The following is a 24,963-nucleotide window of genomic DNA, read 5'->3' as shown; positions in this document are numbered from 1 at the left end:
CTAAGTAGTGATAATTGTGTGTGCAGATGGGAGCAGAAGCCCACCTTATGCTTTAGCATTATAGTTTTCTTTGTCTGGTGGCAGATACCCAGTTTATTTAACCACACGTGCTGAGGTAACCTGTAAAAGTCACAGGCAGCGCTTCTCAGATTGGCGTATCTGGACAGATGGTTTGCTGGATCTGTGACACTCCATTTAGCATTAAAAGGCAACACTCCTTCTAATTTTTTTGCGCCCTTACAATGTATATTTAGAGTATTTTTTTTGGGTCTAGGTAAATAAATATATTATATATATATATATATATATATATACATATACATTAAAAAAACACGTACATGCTAGCAGTTGCACCCGGCATTGCTTGAGTCTTGTTTTACACACCCCCTCCTGGGCCATATATGTATATATATGTATAATATAACATTTTCATCAGTTTGATAAACATTAAAACGTTGACGCATAGACTGGTGTCTGTCATGTTTTTCAAATCCCTGAGTGCCGCTTGTTGAAATTGTTTATCTACCTGCATGTGCTGCCATATGCTGAGAAGAGGGCAACAGGGTAATGTATCGATTGGCTAATAGAGAGTGCCGGGTTTATGCTGGTCTTATGTATTATATATATGTATACATATATTTATATGTGTGTAATATATATATATATATATATATATAGTATATACTAGTTGGCTGGTTGGAATGAAAATCTAATATCATATGGGAGTAAATGATGATCAGCAATTTGCTCCTAAATGCTAGAAAACAGATGAAAGTGGTCGTTCAGATAAGTTTGTTAAATGTTTGATCTAAACAACTTGTTCAAACAACAATTTTTGTCCATTTTCCGGTGTTTGGGAGCAAATTGCTAATTGTCATTTGCTTTCATACCTTACCAGATTTTCATTCCAACCAATCAACTAGTTGGATGGTTAAATGTAAGTTGGTCTAGTGTGTGGCCAGTTTTTAGACAGTGTCTTAGTGTCTTGCCTAGGACCTTTATGTAGTCTTAATCTTTCTGATTGTTTTACCTACATAAAAAAAATTGCTAGATATATGTAATTCAATACAGTAAGCATTACATTTAAAGCAAAAGAATATATTTTATTATAGGTCTATGAAAGTGCATTTAAAATCTTAAAAGCAAATTATTTTAGATTCTTCCATATAGAAAAATCACTGAAAACTAGAACAGAAAGTACAAATCCAAATGTAAAAAAAGCTATGAAAATTTACTTGATGCATGTGTAACATTAAAATGAAAGAAGAATGATTAGCATTCCATGACAGGTGATTAGCATTCCATGACAGGTGATTAGCATTTCTGTTGGGCCATTACCAGAACTGTACGGATGCTGTAGGGAGAAGAAAATGTTTTAATAGTAGTTCAGATATTAGTTAATTCTAAAATGATAATCATATTACATTGCGACTTAAAGAAGGGTTGATGAATGTGGAGAAAGTTGCTTCTCTGATTAAACATTACAGGACAGGGGAGTGATAAAGAATTATCTGTATGTTTTTTTTATAGGAATTTTGACTATGCAGCCTAAACCCACTAGCTCATTCCCCAGTTTCTTTTTTTTTTGTAGAGTGTGTTTGTAAATGTTATAAGTTTCAATATCTTATAGCTATGCCAAGACTGTGCAGCGTATGTAATTATAAAATGGACCATGCTTTCCAATTATATCTCTTGCCATAGTAATAGCCAGTAGTTATTGTTAATATTTATTTGAAAGATAAGGTAAGCTTTTACACAGCTTTTTGTGACAGGATTCTGAAATGATGTAACAAGCTGTTTTTATGTGAAGGAAGGGCTAGGGCACAAATGTGTTAATTATACTTCTTAAAAACGCTGTGTAGAGATTGTCTACAGTGTCATTGCTGGATGTGAAAACTAAGATGGCGTACAAGAGAGATGAAGAAGAGAAAAGGCGGGTATAGTTATAATAACAAAGTGTAATGTGTAATATAACTATACCAAATAACTCATGTACTACTAATTTACTAACAATGTGACCAGTGATTGATCTTAGTGGTAAAGACTATAAAAATAGAATTTTCAGTTCAAAACTAAATCTGATTCAGATAATTATACGTTTAACAATTTATCCCAATAGGAAATGTAATTGTAAACAAACGACTTACGTTTTTCCATTTCTCATGAGGTCAAATCCCTCGTTTATCTTTTCTAATGGCAGCCTGTATGACACAATTTCATTAAGGTCAAATTTTCCAACCATGTTGTCCTGTACCAGACCAGGGAAGTCCAGAGGTCCCTTATAATCTACAGAACAGAACAAAAATATATGTCATATTCTTTATAATACACATTTAAACAGAAGTTTACAAAAAATGGGGATGTTAAATTCAATTTACAATACTGATATCATTCAGTAGTGTTCAAAGCAAAGTTAGGTTTTACATTTTGCAACAACATCTGAAGTGATTAAAGGAATAAAAAGATAGATAAAGTACCCACCAATCAGCTCCTAACTGTCACTTTACTGGCTGTGTTTGAAAATGCAATTAGCTGATTGGTAGGTACTTTATCTCTCTCCACTTTATATCTCTCCAAGGCTTAGTACATCTACCCCTAAACCTTATATAGACCCCTCTGACAGTAACTGCCTGAGAGATCATGAGAATACTGTATGATTACAATTTTAGTCTGTCATTGCAGAAAAATAGGTTAGTATTTGTGCGACAACATACATATTAGAATGAATCATAAACCACCTACCTGGTGACTTAAATTATTTATCACTCACAATGTGATGTGTCAAAATGTTAATTAAGGACGGAGAGGCATTCTTGAATTATGGCAATAGCCAGACTGGTTTGGGTATCATTTCAAGCTCTATGAAAGTACTGCAAGTGATGGGCTTCAAGGAAAAAAATATATGATAACTAAATTGTTTACTGTACCTCCCAGAAAACCTGATTGCAATGTGCGTCCAGTTAGAAACCACATCACATCTACGATAAGTCTGTCAGTTGAATTGGGAACACCAACTATAGTAGCAACGCCATAGGAATAATGAGTTGCCTGAATCATGGATGCCTAAGGGAAAAGAGTGAAAGTTGTTTGTAATGAAGAGCCAAAGAAGAGGTTGCAAACTGATGCACAGTGCATTGTTATATGTTCTTCTGTAGTGGACAAGGCTGTACTCATTGCACCTTAGAAATATCAAAATAACAAAATGATTGCAGAAAGATTGTACAACAAATGTTACTAAAAGAAAACTGTATAGTAAATGTTAAAAAAATTTGAAAACACCTGTACTAATCTACAAAAAGCCTTTAGTACTTGAAAAGTACAGCGTAGGCACATTAGTATATACCTGTACAGTATTCTCTTATCATTGTGTATAAATTAATATACAGTACATATGTGTATATTAAAGTTTTTCTTACCATTACATCAACTTTTCCAATGCATTCAAATCCATAGTCAGCTCCTCCATCTGTCATTTTCACAATAACTTCATGAATGGGTTCCTTACAATCATTTGGATTCACACATTCTGTACATCCCAGTTCTTTAGCTTTACTGAACTTGCTTGGGTTGATGTCTACTCCAATAATCTTTGAAGCACCAGATAGTTTGCAGGCAATGACAGCTGACATGCCAATTCCACCCAAACCAAACACCACACAAGAGCTGTTCGGCTTTACCTAACACAGGAGGAAATTTGTTAATTCCACTATATGGCGTATTGGAGGATTATATTTTATTGTGATGTAAAGTATTCACTTAAACAATGCAACAAAAATATCAATGATTCATAAATATAGAAATTAGTTATCAGAACTTAAGTTTCTTTTTAAACGGGTCTTATTGTATCACTCTATTACCAATTATAAATTGGAGAGTATTGTAAGGATTTCAATATATTTTGATATTCAGTATAAATATTATATAAAAATTATAGTAGGAAAAATATAAATAATTTAAACACAATAAAAATGTACTAGTAGTTTTAGATTTGTCTCATGACAGTTCTGGGAATGCCTATGCTTAGACCAAATCTCGCCCCCATCCTCTGTGCCCGCCTCTATCCTGTGGTGTGTTCTACTCTCTGCTGTCATGCCTCTATCAACAGCGGGAGCTTTTGGGATGTGTGGCTCCCAATGTGCATGTCGGAGACATGATAACCAACCTGCATTGTTTTATAATTCCCACAACTTGCAGAACAGTGACACCTATTGTATATATCTGTATACAGCAGTGAAGTTAGACAGAATTAACCCTCTTTAAAAAAAATAAAATAAAGTGTGACCAGGCTTACTTGTGCAATGTTCATGACTGATCCATAACCAGTGGAAAATCCACAGCCAATCAGGCACACTTGATCCAGAGGAGCACTTTTATCAATCTTAACACATGCAAATTGATCGACAACAGTGAATTCAGTAAATGTGCTTGAAGACATGAAGTTGTGGATCAGTTTCCCATTAATAGAAAATCGGCTGGTTTTGTCAAGCATGAGTCCAACATTTTTTCCAACACTGTAAAACAAACACTGTTTATGTGCTTTTATTTTTGGTTATGATAATCTTATACTGTATCTTCAGCTTGTAAAAATGAAAGTACCAAAAACTGCAAATTACAATCTACTGAGAAGCAACTACTGCAATACACAAGGCCAGTGTTTTGAAATGACTTGATAAATAGCAATGTTGATAAAGAGGTAGAATAGCTGTCATCATTATCTTCATCATCATAATAATAATCATTTAATTATGGGGCACCACATATTCCATAGTGCTAGACAATCATCTCACAGACATGACATATATGAATCTAATAAACATAATATTATAAATGAATTAAATTTAAGCATAATACAGAAACACATACATGGATGGTAATGAGCTAACAATTACAGCTATTATGGATACAGACATGATTTCATGCATGTGAGTAAACAAATCTGGCATAAGGAAAGTGGAAAGACATGAGACATAGATTAGTGAGGACCCTGCCTGTGAGACCTTTCATTCTAGAGCAATGAGGGACAGTAGGTACAGATAGGACACAAAGGAATACTGTATGTTGAATGGAGCAGGTACATAAGACATAAAGATCTAGGATGGGATAGGTTAGATAAGTATGAAGAGTTGAGTTTTGAGAAAACATTTTAAGGTTGGTGGGATAGGCTAGACTCTGATATGGAGAGGCAAGGAAACCATTAAGTGGGAGGAGCGTGGGAGATGTCCTGGAGAAGTGTGAGGAAAGAGGTTATAAATGAAGAAAAGAAATTAAGGTGGAGATGGGTTGAGAGTTTAGTTGAGCTTGTTAAGTAGCCTGGCATAAATAGGTTTAGCTGTGAAAGTATCTTTCCACTGACTATATTAATGAGCCAGATAGGATGCCTTAGAGTGAGCAGATGATGGGGAAGTGAGCAGCTACTCATTTGGTCACTTAGGGTTTTGGTCTATCATGCCTCTAGTTCACAGACCTTGATAATAAAGCAAAACTTCCATTTTGCTTTCACTGTCTAGTGAAATGCCAGTTAATGTGGGCATACAAACGCCTATAGAAATTAACTGTGAGCAATACATAATAAACTCATTGGTGTGTCAACATTGATCACAACAGTTACAATGTAATATGTTGCATGGGGCCAGGTAAGCAAATTGTACCTTCCTTGGGTTCTTGAGTCTTATTTGGATCAAGAGTGCTAGCCATAATTAACCACTTATCTGACATTTTATTCCCCCCAAAAATCCTTAAAAATTGCTATTTTTTATTGCTTAATTTGGCTAAAAAAACTCTGTGATTTGCTATTAAAGGCATTGCCCTTTTATATTTTGACCTTACAGTAAACATTTTGGAAGCAGTGGCCTTTACAAGCCACTGACTAAATACGAGTCAAAAATTATCCGCGCTCTAGTTCTATTAAAACTTCTGTTGGCTGCACTGTCTTATCAATGCTTTCTGTACTAGGTCTCTGTCTCCCCAGTCACTGCTGTGCAGGTTTGAACATTATATGTCAGTTCATTTGTGACTGCAGTAAGAGAAAAAATGGCTGCCCTACTTGTGATTTGCACGAAAGAGCAGCGTGCAGTTATTCGTTTTTTTGTGGTCTGAGGGTGTGTCTGGTGCCGATATTTATTGAAGACTTTGTGCACAGTATAGAGAAAATGTTTTGTCACAAAAAAGTGTGTATGAATGGAGAGAGAAGTTCATAGAAGGTCACACAAGTGTCAGCCATGAAGAAAGAGCCGGATGCCCGTCCACATCCACGAATGATGAGAACTTTGAGCGTGCACGTGAAGGGATTCTGTTGGATAGACGAGTGACAGTGGATTATGTGGCAAATCATTTGCAAATCAGCCATGGCTCTGCCTATGCAATAATCCACGACAGCGGTGCATTCGCGGCTCGCAAACTCAGCCTACAAAAAATTTATTGAGTGAATTCAAAAGCTTGTTGACAGATGGACAACGTGTATTAAAAGCAGGGAGATTATGTTGAAAAACAAAATAAATTCTAAAACCTTAGTGTGAATAATTTTTAACTCGCCCTCGTAAATCCCCTTGTATGACTGATATAAGTAGCTTTACACTACCAACTTGCTTTGATTTATTGACTTGTATAGAACTCTTTAAATTGTTAGTAAATACACTCCATTATCTTCCTGATTTATTTCTGTTCTCTTACTGAATGTTCCATGTGGTAGTGTTATTTATTATGTGTTCATGGACTGGATGAAATTGTATCTAATGTAGAGCAGAGTGCTTTCATTACCAAAACAAAATGTGTGAAATAATATAAAGACATTGGTAAAAAGACTAGAAGAAAGTCAAAATATAAAACAATGAATTTAACATTACTAAAATGTACATGTTCTGTATATTTTACAAAACTCATAAAAGACAGGAATCCTATTAAAAGTCAAAGGAAACATACCCATTTCATCATAATTTCAGTTAAGTGATTCAACTTTTCTAATAAAATGTTTCAGAAGATTGAAAATATCAAATAGAGCTGGCCCCGGGAATAGGCCATATAAGTTAATTCCTAAGGAACCATTGGTTAGGAGGGGTGCCAAGCAGTCATGACAATGATTGGTGGTAAGATTGATTGGCTAAAATTAAAGGGACACCAGATAATATGTTCCCTAGTGCACCAAATTAGTCAGGGAGGGCACTGGTATTAAAAAACAATTCACTGTTTGTAAATATTCAACAAAGTTAAAAAAAACTTACTCATTTTTTTCACAGAAGTTGCTGCCTTCATGCAGACAGGCTTTACACTTCATACACATTGGACTACACAATGGGATGACATGATCTCCTAAAGAAGAAGAACAAATATGCAGATGTAGTCATTAGTTTCATGATAATGTAATCATCATTGTCAAATAAACAAATGAAAACTATAAGCATCATTGTCTCCCATTTTCACTGTATTGACTACACTTAAAGGTTATCACTATTTTATTTTGATACAAATGTATATTCCCCAGTTGATAAAAACATTTTGTGAATCATTGATCATGAAGAGGTTGTAATTTAAATTACACATAGATGTGGTATATTTTGTTGACAGAAACAATGTCGACATTCATTATGTCAACATGAGAATTTCAACATAGTCTCAATGTCAACACTGATACTATGTCGACATTGTCTTTTGCTGTTATTCTGTTCCTAACTGTAATGGTAACCCTAATGGTAACCCTAACCCTAATGGTGACCCTAACAATAAGCCAAATGCTAACCCTAAGAATAATGTAAATGTTGACATTATGACAATGTAGATTTTGCAGGAGTTGACATTTTAACCATGTTGACATCCGCAATGTTGACCTTCTGTTCACCTTTTGACATTGTGATTGTTGACATTGGGAATGGAGACATTCTCACTGCATAACCTACACACAATAAAAGCTAAATCATCATACATGGTGGTTTATTCAGACCTGGGCTTCTAGCCAGGACCAACAACAGAAGGCAGGGAGTTTCCACACAGCTACTTGGATGACAACCTATTCTTTGTAATGTAATGGACAGTACTTCTGTGGGAATTCCTTGTATAAAAGGAATCTATATTGTAAAAATTAGGAATCTATATGAAAGACATATATATAAAGGCCTGTGTAAGACATGACTATAAAAAAGCCTGTATGAAAGAGAGGATTGGTGCACTAAACAGAAATAAAAAAAATAGTGCCACATCAAATTAACAGGATTGCATAATACCAACATGAGGATAGAATATGTGTCCTGAGATAGCAGTGCACCCCTAAAGTAAATCAGATTGATCAAAGAGAGGAAACACATACTCTTTTCTTGGGGGCACTAAAAGGCATGATTGGTATATCATCAATATAACATATGAGTAAGTAAGTCATAACTATTAACCAGTATGTACAGTATTTAAATAATAAGGCATGAGCATGAACAAACATTTAAACAAATATGTGCATCAATAAAGTACACAAAAATATAACAAAACAATACTGCAAATAATAATTGCATCAAAAAATGTATTTAATGACAGTAATCAAGGGTCTCACATTCTACTCTCAAAATTTTGAGGAATTTGAAAGTATAGTATATTTACTGAGTAATGGTCTAAGGATAAGGCATAAGATTAAGATTGAGTAGGTATGGTAGGTATATATATTTTCACTTTATATTGAAGGACAGATGAGAAGGTTAGATGTGTATGTACTCACTCTCCATGTAAACAAGGGGGGAGAAGAAGTTGATTTTAGAGAAAAACTAAAATTCTGTTGAAGTCTGTATAGTGGTGTCAGAAAACTGCTATCAACCATGTGCTTAATAATATTACACAGTGTGGTGCAAGAGGTAATTCATGGCACAACTCTTCCCAGACCTCCCACTCAGAACGAATACTATAGTATATCAAAGGCATCTATGCAAAGACATCTATATGAAAGGCATTTGCACTTCACTAATGGTACCTATATACAGTTCTCTGTGTAATGTTCCTACCTTATATAGTATGACAGGCCTATATGAAAGACATTTATATCTATGTGTGATGTACCTATATGACTATAACTTATTAGACTAAATACAGAGAGAAAAACAAATGGTAGAAGAGAAGAGGGGAGAATGCAGGAAGTCATGAGGAATAACACAGATGGCAAACTGAATACACTGGTCAAATTCTGGTAGCAGATCAAAAACATTTAAAAATACATTGGAAACAGCTGATATGAAACAAATTGAGGGTTAGACACAATTCATAAAGTAAATACAGAAAGTAAGAAGGTATCTAATTAAAAACAATGCATACTGTATAAGAGCAGTGGGAATACAGATGGTAGACAAGAGAATTCGATGAATACATGGAGAAGACAAAAGACATGGAAATAACTAGAGGCAGCCTAGTAACATATGAATGCAGAGATCATACTAGAGACAAAGGGGTAAAAGAGGACATATACAGATTGCACAGAATAGAAATCATAGAAATAAAGGGGAAAAACAAGAGCTACAAGTAAGAACACAGGAAACAGGAAAGAAACATGAGGCAAACACAGACAGAAGAACAGAAACATGAAGAAAATCTATTTGGCAGACAATCATGATGCAAATGCAGAGAAAATATTTGGGGTAAATACAGAGGGCAGACAAGAGATATGGGGTAAATGTATAAGGAATTATCTAGTTGTCAGGAAAAATACAAGGAGAACATAGAACTATTAAGTTACTGTATATGGGAAAGAATACTGGGGCATGCAAGAGATGCAGGGTATATACCTAGGTTAGGGCTCAGGGAGCATGCTAGAGTCATTGAAGGGATCACAGGATGTACTGTAAGCAAAATATTTGGGAAATTATACAGGTGTGAGGAGAACACTGGGTCCTAAAAAAAAAGACAAGGAAAGCCTCTTTGATCAAGCCTAATCAAGTGGGCGTCATACTGGGTCATCAGGCCTCAGAAGACACGAGACTTGCTCCATCATATTAATACTGAACTTCTAAGATACCCTCTGTTATCCTGGTGTTTGATGCCAAAAAAGCATTTTATCATATTTCAAGGCCCTTATTCTTTTCTACTTTATCCTTGTTTGGGTACCATGGCCACTTTAAATTAGGCAATTAGAGCCCTTTAATCGCAACCCTCTTCTATGGTTCTGACAAATGGCATCTACTCCCCTCGCTTTACATTGGTGAATGCACCTGCCTAGTTTGGCCATAATCATCCCTAATATTTGCTCTATATATTGAACCCCTAGCAGCCCATATTTGAACTAATTTGTAAATTGAGGGGATTGCAGTGAGATGCCATTAGTATAAACTGTCCCTGTTTGTGGACAATGTTTTCTGCTGCTTTCCAACACATTGATATCCCTTCCTAGCCTCCAACAGGAACTTTCCCTCTATGGCTCTTTATCGGGATATAAAATTAACAACTCCAAATTGGAAGCTCTTGCCTTGCATGTACCCCCCCAATTACAGTCCACATTGACTTTTTAGTTCCCTTTTCTTTGGAGACCCTCTGCTATTAAATATCTTGGGGTCTACATCACCAAAACATACGGTTCCCTTTATTAGGTTAATTTTGTCCCTATGATTAAAAGTCTATAACGGGACCTTGTCAGTTGGGATCGCATGTATATCTACTGAATTAGTAGGGTGAACTTTCCTAAAATGAACCTCCTTCCTAGTTTATTATATCTTTTAAAGACTTTCCCAGTTGTAGTTCTATGTACGGCCCAAGTCTCCTTGCAAAAAGCAAACAACCTCTTTATATGGGTGGCTAATAAACCAAGCATCAGGCGTTCAATTCTTAGCACAGGTACAGTCTTGGGTGGGTTATGGCTTCCTATTCTGCAGTGCTATTACATAGCATTTCATCGTAATCATTTCTTGGCACTGCCCCTGCAGTTAAAAAATGGGTTAATATTGAGAACTCCTTCCTTCAGGGAGGTGCGCTTAGTACCTTGGTTTGGCTTCCCAGGGATTGTATACCAGCCTCAACATACTTAGGCCCTGATTCAGAGCCGGACGCTATTTGCGGTCATTTGTCCAGAAAATAGGGGTGGCTATTCAAATGAACCGTTCGCTTTTTGCGGTCTGTTCACGCCTCTATGTCTGAATGAGCAAACAAAACTTGCGGTCGTTTTTTTAAAAAATACGCCCCCTGGCCGCTCGCATCCTACGTCATGTCCGCTATTTATTAGATTAATCGAGTACATCGACCAGCGTATGAACTGCTCGCTATTCTTGTGGTTGGTTTTTGCTACCACAATCTTGCGAGCAGTTCTGGCTATAAAATAACCCAGTGATGTGGTCAATGACGCTGCTGTATTAATTATGCACATCCTTAAAACGCCCGTTTTGACCTTTAAGCGTGCCTGCGTTCGGATCTCCACTCCCCGTTTTCAAGCACCTTCCCCTGTTACCACCCACATACGCCTCATTCTGTCACTCAAAATAGCAGGCATTCGCTATTTAGCGAACAAACGAATTTCGGCCGCATTGGTTCGCACATGCGTATTACGATCCGTGCGCATGCGCAGTTGGGCAAACATCGCTCGGAGCAAATGAGCGGCCGCTTACGAGCGGCTCTGAATCAGGCCCTCAGTTCCAACAACTAACTTCACTTTTCAGTTATGGGACAATACGCATACTAACCATAATCTCTTCCCTTACCCCTTTTTACTGACTCCAATTTGGGATCAACCCTAATTCCCCCGAGGTTGAAACTCTATGACATCAGCACCATGGTATAGATGGGTTTATCCACATTAAAGGCAAATTTGCCACCTCATCATTTTCACATTTTCAGGAACGCCTTAGCCTTCCACCTCATATCTGTTTCAGTACCTTCAAATCATTAGTTTCCCTCGTTCTCAAACTAAATCTTCTTCATTGCGCATTCCTATGTCATTTGAGTGCCTATGTTTATATTCAATTGGAAATAATACTGCTATCCCGGCTATTACCCGGCATTTAAATGCCGAGTGAGTTTGCCAGTTAAATACTTACCCCCCTTTCCACAGAAAATGAAATTACTGGTAAAACAAGTAATTTGCAGATCAACACAGGTTCTTTTTCTGTGTGAAAGGGTCAACCCCAGTCGAAAATGCTGGGTCTCCAACCCTGCCTTTTTCGACCCGCCTTTAACCCTTTCACACAGAAAAAAAACCTGTGTTGATCTGCAAATTACCAGGTAAAAGTGCTTTACCTGGTAATTTACTTTTCTGTGTGAAGGAGGTATTAAGGGAACATTTCGGTAATCTACAGTATAACTCTATTTTGGCTCCTGATTATCCTCCATGGGAACTGCATGAACTGTTATGAACTATTATGGGAATTAATCCTTACTATGTCTTTAGATGATGACCAATGGGATGAAGTTAGGTTGCGCGTAACCATTAGCGTAGCAATTCGTGAAACTTGCTGCAAAATTTATACCCGCTGGCATTTAGTAACCACCAAACTTTGCTACTTTCCCTGCCACATCTAAAATGTGTTGGTGACTCTGTGATGAAAGCACATTCTTCCATGTACAGTATGGTGGGCCTGCCCCACTATTAGCCTCTTTTGTAAACATGTCCACCAAGTGATTAATCAGGCTCTCAGCACCGGATTTACCCTGGAGTCCGTGACAGCCTAATTGAACACCTCACTCACTGGCATTTCCAAAACCCAAATAAATTGATCATCCACATTTGTGATGCTGTTTAAACCCTCATAGATATACACTAGAAAGATCACCACCCACCCTCAATGGCTACCCTTGTGGCTAAAATTAACTAAATGGAATATATTACTAGCATACAAAATAAAGTGATTGCTAAGTATCACACAATTTGGGCTCGGTGGTTCCAATCTCAGGCCCTCTCTATTCCTGGACTCCGTTGATTTCCTTGTCCCATCTCCCCCCATTCACCCTTGCCCCCTCTCCTCTTTCACTTTTTTTTCTCCACTCTCTTTCTTATTTTTTTTTTACATTTTATTATTTCTTTACTTTTAATAATACAAAGATTCCGGCGTGGCATTTGAACTACCATACTTTATATACCTTCTGTGTTAACTTCTTAACTGCATTATGCCATGATGATGGATTTAACTTAAAAGTACTTGTGTTACTATTCTTCATTTGCTTTTGTCAATAAGTATGATTTGTCTATGTCTCAATGCATTATGTGCTTTGTATACAGTTTTGGATTTTGTGATCCTTTTGGTATTCCCCATTAAAATGACTTTGTTTAAAATAAAAAAAGATAAGGAAACAATTACCCAAAAGAAAATAAACGATCAGTCAGGAGACAAAACAATCAGGATAGTGGGTACAACACATGTACATACAAGCATTGAAGAAAGTAGGCAAGTGACAGATGGAAAAGTACATAATGGAGAGAGGATAAAGCCCTAACACTAATATTATAGACAGCTGGTATAGAAGATACAATATCCGAAAATGTAGGCTTAAAGTGTATGTCCTATTATAATAGTAAACACTGAAATCAATTAGTTCAGCTCATACAAATATGCAATTGGTCCATCAACACATGTACATTTTTGTTTTTACATCCAATTGCATGTCTGGATTTCAAAGTGTGTGGGAGCTTTCAGGTCAAGGCATGTGTTAAAAGACTGAAGCTGCTTGCAAACTTATCTTACAGTTATATTATCTTTCTGAATTATCTACATTAAAATCATTCTTAAAATTACCTGGACAAAATTTTGTCACTCCTTCTCCTACACTCTCAATAATTCCAGCTCCTTCGTGTCCCAAAATAACGGGGAATGTTATTCCAGCCATTCCACCTCCTAAGGCATGGTCATCAGTGTGACAGATTCCACTGGCATAAATCTGATAATAAATATGAAATATTTATTCTTTGCACATTAGAATGTGCTTAAAAAATTACAGTATAATGTAAGTTTAACCAGATTGATGTGAATGGTGGTCTGATCACCTTAACATTAAAGAGCTAATTCAGAAAACAAAATGTATTTGCATCCCATGTATTTGGTTTGTCCAGGTGTAAAATGATGTGTGATCCCAGCCCTGAATCAGATCCTAAGTGCTTGTGGTTTTATGATCTGTTTTCTTATATATTTATAGTCTGACGAATTTAACAATTAGATGATCACAAATGAAGCAATACAATAATAGTGTTGAAATAACTATGTATAATTATTGTAGTATTCAAATTTAAATTAAATATACCTGCGGTCTAACATTTTTCTGACATTTTTGAATACTTCTATTATGAATTTTAATGGCTATAAATATATACAGTATGTGATTTATCCAGGATATTCTCAGAAAGCAGAAGTGATTTTCAATGTTCCAGTGTTATTAAAATACTGCCCATGAAAAGGTGTTTATAATTGTTTTAGTTAGTAAATTAATATAATAATGAAAGTAAAAAAGTTACCTTGATGCGTATTTCATTGGCTTTTGGTGGAGCAACATCAATTTGCTCAATGACAAATGGCTTTTTGAATTCATAGGCGACTGCAGCCCTGCACTTGATAACCTAAAACAAAGTATGCAATAAGTCATTTATATTTGTAATCATTCATCATTTAATTGCCCTTAGAAGTGTAAGGTTAGTGATATTATTTTTACCGAGAACTACTGGAAAAATCCATAAAGTCTGAAACATAATTAAGAAATGAATAAACAATACATTTCAGGCAGGTGTTGAAAACGAGATACGTTCAATATCCCGACACATGGGATTCCAGAGGTCAGAATGCTGGCACCAGAATCCCCACACCTGTCAGACTTCCTGCGCCAGCATCTCAACCACTGGAATCCCGAAGGAAAGTAGCGGGTTTAGGGAGAGGGTTAGGATTAGGGGTTAGGGTTATGCACTAGGGGGAGAGTTAAGTTTATGGTGCAAGGAAGGGGAGGTTAGGTTTAGGCACTAGGGGGGAGGTTAGGTTCAGGTACCAGGGAGGGAGGGTTTGGGTAGGGAGAGGGGGAGGGTTAGCATACTGACTGACAGGTGTCGGTATCCTAACCCTGTCGGGATGCCGTCATCAAGATCTGATCACCAGGATCCCGAGCACTTATCAATAACATTAAGGGGTCTATATACTAAGCAGTGTTAGGAGACAGAGTGAAAAGTAACAAGAAAGTGATAAGGTGCCAGCCAATCAGCTCCCAACTGTCATCTCACAGGCTGTGTATGAAAAATGACATTTGGGAGCTGATTGGCTGGCACCTTATCACTTTCTTATCACTTTTCACTTTATCTCCTGACACTGCGTAGAGAGACCCCTAAGTGTTAAAGTGCTATTAATCAGTTAGAAAAGCCAGGAAGATGGAATGATGTCAGGGAAGGGACTTTCAAAGTTCAAACTTTTAAAACTTGAGACTCCAGTGAAACTCAGGGACACTGGGGAGCTATACCACTTTGAGGTTTACACCTTTTTGGCCTTATAGGCATGGTGTAAACATACAGAATTGCTAAATTGAAAATAAAGGGCTGAACTTTGCATATCTCTTCTGTTCTTGTTGTATCCTGAATTGACCTCAACTAGCGACAGTGTGCCTGCCAGAAATATCCATAAACAAAGTAAAGCTTTGCTGCTCCACCCTATTTTCCAAGTTTTTGTTTTCATGCCTGGTCTAACAGTGAAGCTGGCACAAGGCTGCACACTGTACAAAAGGTTTCTTGTTCCTGCATGTGTGGTAAATAGCTTCCATTTAATGCAGCTATTTGATATAAAAAATGTATGAACTGTGTGTTGACTGTTCTCACAGTGCTCTACAAGCTTTTGTAAACATTTTGGGGAAGGATGATGACATATGGTTCACATATACAGAACTTAAAATATAAAATAAATATCACAAAATGATATCATCAGAAGATTTGAAAGCAAGACATATTTTAACATGCCAATTTCTAATTTGTCTAACCGTGCATAAACCAAGTTAACCATTTTGTGGATCAATTTGCAGTTTTATTTCTACATTGTACTGGTACACATAATTATTAACAGATTTGCTATAAAATAAGATTAAGCATTAATTTTTACAAAAACGTGCACAATTCACATGGAATTATTGCATAGTAAAATACAATAATTAAACATACATATATATTGTAATTCTTAAAATGTACTAGTGCAAGGTCTTTAAAACTTGATATCAGGTGTGAATGTGGCAGTTGGGTGGAACGGCACTTAGGGTTTTAGGGTTTGTTGGTACAGTTGTCTGCTTAGTCATCCAATCTGGAGTTACAGTAAATATTAGGGTAGAATATCTGGATAGAGATACTTTATGTTGCTCTAGCAGTTGTAAGGAATAGCAGATGGAGGACTGAAGTCTATGTGAGCAATGCAGTGGAGGCATAGCTGTAACAGGTGAAGTGTCAGGATGCACATATCAACTATATAGGAGAAGGCTCACCTAGAGGGAATATCCTCCACTAAGGTGGTCGCATGTTACTTAGGTTAAATGTGTAATATACAATATTAAGATATTTTTAAAACACTGCTGTAGAAAGTGCAATATATAATCAGTTAGGTATTCTTCTAAAATATTTTTCAAATGTTCTAAATGCAAAAGTACATTATGATTAGGGATGCGCGCCGACCCCCGTGTTTTGGTTTTGGTTTTGAAATGTATCTCCTTCAAGGTTTTGGATCTGGATTTGGTTTTGCAAACCAACCTCAAGTGTTTTGGTTTTGGTTTTGGATCTGGATTTTTGAAATAAAAAATAGATAAAAAGTTTTAAAAAACAGCTAAAATCATGTAATTTATGCAATTCAAAACCCGAAATTCGGATTAAAATCCGAATTCCGAACCACATAAAGTTCAGAACCGCGACCGGGATTTACCCAGATCTCCTCAGGAGATTAGAACCGCAACTCAGATTTTCCCAGATTCACGAAATTCGGATGGATTGGGATTTCTGTAGAACCGAACCGCACATCTCTAATTATGATTACTGATAATTTTACATATTTAAGGGTATATGTACATACCTCACCTAAATACAGTGCTAACTAACATTTAGTAGTGCAGTGGTACAAATCAAGTTACCACTGCAATTGACAAAAGGATAGTCCCATTGAGGTAATCTGTAATAACTGTGCCCCCTCACAAAAGCCCTGTAAGCATAATTTTCCAGCAGTAGAGTTCATGAAACTTTTCTGGATTGCCTATTAAAAGAAGCAAAACACTTGTGCCAATCACTCTTCCTTGGATCTGCAGTTTTTAAACCATGCATGTCTCCCCCCTCTGCTCCTATATTATGTCCATTTCACACTATCTAATATATTTGACTTCTCTGGCATTATAATGTCTTGTCAAGTATGGTGGAAGTGGTGGCTGATGTGGGGAGTAGTATGGATTAATCAGTGGACAAACTCCACTTCAGAGGGCTCAAAAAGATGCTGGGAATATTGCTGTGTCCTGGCCGATAGGGATGCCCTACTCTGACTCTACAACAAGGTGTTTTAGTTTACCGTATATACTCGAGTATAAGTCGACCCGAATATAAGCCGAGGTACCTACTTTTACCCCAAAAAACTGGGAAAACTTACTGACTCGAGTATAAGCCTAGTGTGGGAAATGGCAGCAGCTGGTAGTGCCCCCAGTAGTAATTCCCCCTGGTTGTGCCCCCAGTAGTAATCCCTCCTGGTAGTGCCCCCAGTGGTAATCCCCCCTTTCAGTGCCTCCAGTAGTAATCCCCCCCTGGTTGTACCCCCAGTAGTAATTTCCCCTTTTAGTGCCCCCTGTAGTAATCCCCCACTGGTAGTGCCCCCTGTAGTAATCCTCCCCTGGTAGTTCCCCCAGTGGTAATCCCCCCTTTTAGTGCCCCCTGTAGTAATCCCCCCTTTTAGTGCCCCCTGTAGTAATCGCCCCCTGATAATGCCCCTTGGTAGCGCCCCCTGTAGTAATCGCCCCCTGGTAGTGCCCGTCCGGTCAGCGCTACACTTGACTCGAGTATAAGCCGGGGGGGTACTTTTTCAGCACATTTTTTGTGCTGAAAAACTCGGCTTATACTCGAGTATATACTTTATATTCTTTTTTATTATTATGAAAAAATGCCTGTCCCTCCATTCTGTTCCCTGACTGGTGCTTAGATATTAAGGGGTCTATTTATCAAGCAGTGAAAAGCGTGGAGTAGTGGACAAGTGGAGAAGTTGCTCATAGCAACCAATCAGCTCCTATCTCTTATTTTATAGACTGTACTTAATAAATGCTACTGGAAAGCTGATTGGTTGCTATGGGCAACTTCTCCACTGGTTCACTTCTCCACTCTTTTCACTGCTTGATAAATAGACCCCTAAGTAGTAGCATCATGTTTGCTGTGGCTGAGCTTGGGCAGTATGGATGGTGTTGTGGTTAGCATTACTGCCTCACAGCACTGAGGTCATGGGTTTGATTCCCACCATGACCCTAACTGTGTGTAGTTTGTATATTCTCCCCGTGCTTGCATGGGTTTCCTCCGTGTACTCCAGTTCCTCACACATTCCAAAAATATACTTGTAGGCTATTTGGCTCCTGACAAAAAATTAACCCTAATGTGTAAGTGTGTGCATGTACATATGGTAGGGAATATGCTACCACTTGGGCATGGACTAATGTGAATGGCAAGGTAAGTATGCAATTTAGGGTTAGCCCAGAGATGAGGGAGTTAGGTTTAGGGACCTGCCTGGGTGGGTTAGGATTAGGAACCAACCGGAGTGGGTTAGGCTGTGGGAAGGGGAGGTAGATTAGGCACCACCAGGGTAGGTTAGGGTTAGGCACCACCAGGGGAGGGTTAGAGGGGGGAGAGGGGGAGGGTTAAGCTACTTACCGGCACCTGTCGGGATGTTCACCACCGGTAAATCATACAGATTCCATACAAATGACTGGTAATAGTCACCAGTTATTTATATAGTGCACACATAGAGGTCCATTTACTAAGCCTTGGATGGAGATAAAGTGAACTGAGATAAAGTACCAACCAACCAGCTCCTAACTGTCATTTTTCAAATACAGTCTGTGACATGGTGGCTAGGAGCTGATTGACTGGTACTTTATCTCACTTCACATTCTTTCCATCCAAGGCTTAGAAAATAGACCTGATATTCCGCAGATAGAATATGGGGAGAGAGAGGAGAAAGTAAGAAACTTCTAAAGTAGAGAAGTATAAGAAGAGAGTGTTAAGAGTGAATGAGTCAGATATTATATTGGGGGGATGGGGCTTTTGGTATTTGTTCAGATGGAGTTAAAGCAATGGGTTAAAAGATCTATCAGATATGTGTTACCCATTGCAGTGCCCAGTGCATTACATATACTGAACAGGAGGCAGAATGACTGGTGAAGAGACAGGAAGATATTAATATCCCCTGCTCTTTTCCCACCACTGGGCAAGGTTCCCTTTATTACGCCATCCTGAAATGTGAACATTTTTGGAAAAGAGAAATGTAAAGCTAAGCTTTCCATTGTTCTTTGAATTACTTTTTTCTATATTAGTGAATAGGAAGTGATATTTGCACTAATTAGGGACACAGCTGGCGAAATCTGTGATTTCTCCATGTCAACCCTTTCTGTGTATGGATCAAAGAGGTGTGAAGCCCTGTCATCACAGGCGGAGTGTGAAACAGGGCTTTTCACTGCATGTTGACTCTCCAGTGTCTACATCGTAAGCGCCACCATCTTGAGCTGGAGTCATTAAACTGTAATAAGCTACAGATATTTCCACACACATCTGACTTCCTTGCACATTAAACAGCCCTTCTAATTATGCCATGCTGTGTCGTGACTTGGCAAATGCGTATTATTCGCAAAGTGATGTGAATAGGGCACACAAGCAGCTTCTGATGATTAAAATGATATGCGGCATGTCTATATTTCTGTTTGCAACTGTGGGTGTATCTGCATGCATAATATTACGTTGCAGTGTCACAGCCGCTGACGCTGTAGCGTAGTATTTCACATGCAGAAACACCCGCAGTTGCAAACAGAAATATAGACATGCCGCATATCATTTTAATCATCAAAAGCTGCTTGTGTGCCCTATTCACATCACTTTACAAATAAGATGCATTTGAAAGTAAAAGCCGCATGAACAAATGCTCAGTGGTGCCTAGGTTCACGGCGCTCCCGTTCCGTGTTAACTTTAATGCGACTTGTAGGGCACAACGGTATGATGCACGTGGACACATCTGTACTGTAAACTTTTAACAGTTCTGTGAATTGATGCCAGTCTGCAATCCCCTTTACTATCTATGGGAATGCAGTAAGTTCTGGTAATCATGGTACCAAATGAGCAGTCATTTATGTATATGCGGTAACCCATTCTGTAAATTGGACAAAGTAGTCATAACCCCCTTTTTAACAGAAAATCACACAAAAAGGGCTTACCACTGCTTGGTAAATATAACCCTTATAGTGATATTTTATTTTGGTGATGATTGGAAGAGCCTGCACCCTCTAACAGATACTACTGTGCAAAAGCAGGATTATTTGATTTTTCTATCTTGTGTTATGTCTACAGACCCACAACAATGTCTACAATCCATGATCCAGCAATCCTGATGGTACTGTAGCATGTGTATGATAGTGTGTGTGTGTGTGTCTGTGTGATGCTCATATGGCATTGCAGGGGCACACATCACCGTATCTAGCATATATTAAAGGAATCACTAGTAACTATTCTTTTAGCATTAAGTATATTAAGGGGGTGATTCAGTTGTTTTTTAAGATGTGCTAATTAATGGGTGCCCAATGTTACAATTCAATTGATTTTAGGCACCCATTAATTATCACACTTGTTGCATGCCCAATTAGACTGTGTTTAACCACGTAAAAGGGCTAAACCCATCTAAACCTCAGGAGATAGCAAGCAGAAATATCAGTACCGGCGACTGTTTGTGTCTGAAAGGAAGCAACAATTTATTTGCTCCATCGGGTGCCTAGCACTCACCGCTGCCAGAGCTAACAATTGAATCTCCCCCTTAGAGTTTGTGCTATATTTATCAGGTAAAGTATACATGATCATTTTATCATATGCACAGACACATTACACAGGCAATGGGATAAATGGAGTAGTTAACAGTGACTTATTACCATCACTAGTACTGCAATAAATTATCTCATCTAAATGATAAACTGAACAAAACAATCTAATTAATTAGCTTTAATTATAATGACTACATTGTAATTTATCAAATATGTTTTGTCTAATGTATAAACATTTCTTTTCAGTGTTTCACAACATGGGTCCTACTAACAGAAACATTTTTAATATACCTTATTTTATCATACACAAGTCAGTCTAAGTTGTAATCAAATTTTTTATAGTATAACAAGACCATTCATCCCTGAATAATGCAGCTGTCCTCACATGCAGATATGCTGTTACTGGGCTCAGAGAGCCTAGGGGTATATTTACTAAAGTGCGGGTTTATAGAAGTGGATATGTTGTCCATAGCAACCATCAGGTTCTACTATCATTTATCTAGCATCTTCTAGAATATAATAGCTAAAATCTGATTGAGTGCTACTGTATGGGCAACATCTCCAATTCTATAAACCCACACTTTATTAAATATACTCCCTAGAGTTGAAAGTTAAGGAACTGCAGTAATAGTAAATAATTTCTTCCAAATTTCTCATTTTACTAGTTTACATAATGATGTATTTATTTGTATTCTTGACATCTTTTGTTTTTGCTGTTCATATACAAGTAATAAAGTATGACCTAATTAATTCTTCATATCTATGTTTAAAAAATGTGTCAAGGCATCTCCTTAGTATGAAATTATTTCTATTATAACATCCACAGAGATTACAGAAAGTGACGTAGATATTTATGTACAGTATTAAACAATGAATAATGTAATTGCTAAATAGATATCAATCAGTTACACCCATACATGCATAACAGTTAAATTGAACAGACATTTTACATGCAATATATTATATATTTGCCTTGTGGCTATTACTTCCACTTATATAAAAAAAATAGACAACTATAGAGATTTTATTGAAAGTTAATTTGCTATTCTCAGTTAGTTGTACTTTATTAATTCATTAATAATTTAGCTTTATCCATCTCTTTTTTAATATTTTCACTTTTGTGTCTACAGGTTCTACTTTTTCTAACAATGTACATGGACAGTTTTAGACTGTGAATAAAATCTATCGACATATTGTAAAATAAAAGATCAGATTAAAACATGTATTACATAGTTACAACTACTATATATGTTTTATTCATATTTAATTCGATACGTTTTAAAGTGTATGTTTTGATCATATTTTAATATCTAGATTTTCATTACCATACAAAGGGGCGTATTTTTGCACCCGCAATAAAGTTTCGCCTGCCGGAGTTTTCGCCTACATCGCGTCTTTTGGCCGCGGAAACTTATCGTGCGCGTCCCCGATATTCGCCGTATTCAATTGTAAAAAAGATGCGAAAACGGCGACAAGCGAAGTCAGAACAGGCGGAAAGTGGTGTCAGAATCGGGGAAATCAGCCTGAACCCCCAAAAAGATGCAGAAACATTGGGGATCTGCCCGATTAGCCCTAATAAAACTGTTTGGGGTACTTAAGTTGATACAATTGACTCTCATTAGAGTCTTTCCACAAGTGGTGAAGAATGGCATATAGCAGTATGTTTTGGAGAAAATAAGTAGACCTGGCAAATTTGGGGTACCTGAAAATGGGTGCTAGCATATTTTAAGGTCTTTAAAGTGAAGTTTCAAAAAAAGTGAAATTCCTCCCTCATAAAAGCACCTTAGCGTTTTCATTCTTGCTGAACTTTTTAAAATATAAATATATATATATATATATATATATATATATAACTGGATATATAACATCGTAAACTAAAAATGGAACTTTGCTGGGATGTTTAACATATACAAGGATTACAATATTCAGCAACCATTGCCTGTGGTGTTTTCTGTCTGAATATTTGGTTGGGGAATTTTTATCACCAAAGCATTGTACAGTATATTGGATGTGGTTGTACATTTTGATGGTCTTTTCACACAGCACACAAATTAATGCACATCCAAAACACAGAACAATATGGTTAATAAAATACATTGAACACAAATGAAGACATAAAGTATATTTAATACAAATTGTTCATTCAGATTATAAATGTGAAATAGTTTTTGCAGTTCTGTATAGTAACTGCAACATTTTCTTACACATATCTAACTCATCTAGATAACTATCTATACATATATTTTTAGTTAGTTAAACCAAATGAATGTGAAACGTACCTTTCCAGCAGTTGACATTTTTGTTCTGCTACAAAGGGTTCTGTAAATGAAAGAGGAAGATGGCCAAGTTTTTTCTGCCTGTCAAAACTTTCTGCATTGAGAGTGAAATAGGCACAGTTTATATAGGACTGTCCCTATGTTTGAATACACCCCTTAAAGAGCCATTGCTTGGCAGCAAAAATACAAATGCCCTCAGTATTAAAAAACAAACAGCTTTACCAGGTGTGCCAAACACACAAGTTTACACAAATACAGTACTTGATCATGCCCTCTAAAGTAGGAGTTATGTTATGATATTAGCAAAGTCATTTGTGATCATAGGGATTTATGTGTTACACCTACAAATTGCTTTATACAAATTCTACTTTAGTATATATACTACCGTATATGCAGCCAGGGCCGGATTATAAGCAGGGTGACAGTGGGCCCCCACACACTGTCCCCGACTCCTGGCCACATGCCCCAGATAAGGCCCAGTGAAAAGGTTGATCGCGATCTACTAGAAGCTCGCGGTGCTCCTGCCGGTAGATCACAACCAACTTACTTAAGGTATATGGGAATGGTGGCCGCTGAATCCTCTGATTGCTTCAGAGGTCAGCGTTCCCAGGGATGCAGTGCGGGTACTGCCATGAAATCACCCGCGATGAGAGGTGCCTGTGTGCCTCTACTGGATTCAGTTAGATCCAGGCGGCAGCTGCAGTGTCATCGGGACTCGGGAGCCTTGACGGCGTGGAGTAAAGACAAGTAGGTTTTTTCACAGGGGTGTGAGCAGGGAGGGGGAGCTAGTACTGGGGGCACTACTTTAGGGGGTACGACTACAGGGGGCATTGGAGAATAGGCACAACTACTGGGGCATTGTAGGGGGCACAACTATTGGATGCATCAGAGGAGGGACACAATTACAGGGGCAGAGGGTATTGAACAAGGGGCACAACTACAGGGGCATTGGAGGAGAGGCACAACTACTGGGGGCATCGGAAAAGGGGCACAATGACAGGGGGCATTGAAAAAGGAGCACAACTACAGGGGGCATTGGAGAATAGGCACTACAACTGTGGGCATTTGCAGAAGGGGCACAACTTCTTTGGGCATTGGAGAAGTGGCACAACTACTGGGGGCATTGCAGAAGGGCCACAACTACATGGAGCATTATAGAAGGGGCACAACTACAGGGGGAATTGGAGAAGAGGCACAACTACTGGGGGCATTGCAGAAGGGCCACAACTACTGGGGGCATTGAGAAAGGGGCACAACTACAGGTGGCACTGGAGAAGGATAACAACTACTTGGGGCATTGGAGAAGAGGCACAACTACAAGGGGCATTGCCGAAGGTGCACAACTACTGGTGGCATTGGAGAAGGGTTACAACCACTGGGGGCATTGGAGAAGGGGCACCACTACTGGGGGGCATGGGAGAAGGGGCACAACTACTGGGGGCATTGGAGAAGGTGCACAACTACTAGGGGCAACTGGGTGCATTGCAGAAGGGGCACAACTACTGGGGCATTGCAGAAGAGGCGCAACAACTGGGGGCATTGCAGAAGGGGCACAACTACTGGGGGTATTGGAGAAGGGTCACAACTACTGCAGGCATTGGAGAAGGGGCACAACTATGGGGGGCAATGGAGAAGGGGCACAACTACTGGGGCATTGCAGAAGGGGCACAACAAATAGGGGCATTGCAGAAGGGGCACAACTAAAGGGTGCATTGCAGAAGGGGCACAACTACAGAGGGTATTGGACATCAGGCAGATAGCACCGATG

The 24,963-nt window shown here is 38.0% G+C and overlaps 1 protein-coding gene across 1 annotated transcript; it reads right to left on the bottom strand.

Annotated features, from left to right (window-relative positions):
* Positions 1-1,121: 1,121 nt before the first annotated feature.
* LOC148481545 (alcohol dehydrogenase 1-like) lies at positions 1,122-23,250 on the bottom strand. Its single transcript, XM_088453274.1, has 9 exons — positions 23,199-23,250; positions 14,387-14,488; positions 13,674-13,815; positions 7,218-7,305; positions 4,292-4,511; positions 3,417-3,677; positions 2,928-3,063; positions 2,148-2,286; positions 1,122-1,354 (listed from the first exon to the last, which is right to left on the bottom strand). Exons 1-9 carry the CDS (start codon positions 23,214-23,216, stop codon positions 1,315-1,317), a joined length of 1,146 nt encoding a protein of 381 aa, XP_088309400.1. The 5' UTR covers positions 23,217-23,250; the 3' UTR covers positions 1,122-1,314.
* Positions 23,251-24,963: the final 1,713 nt, after the last annotated feature.

This window comes from Taudactylus pleione, unplaced genomic scaffold (genome assembly GCF_031769625.1).
Source record: "Taudactylus pleione unplaced genomic scaffold, aTauple2 ptg000574l, whole genome shotgun sequence".
NCBI lineage: Eukaryota > Metazoa > Chordata > Amphibia > Anura > Myobatrachidae > Taudactylus > Taudactylus pleione.
Note: the sequence above shows the minus strand (reverse complement) of the source record. Positions and strands in the feature narration are given on the sequence as shown.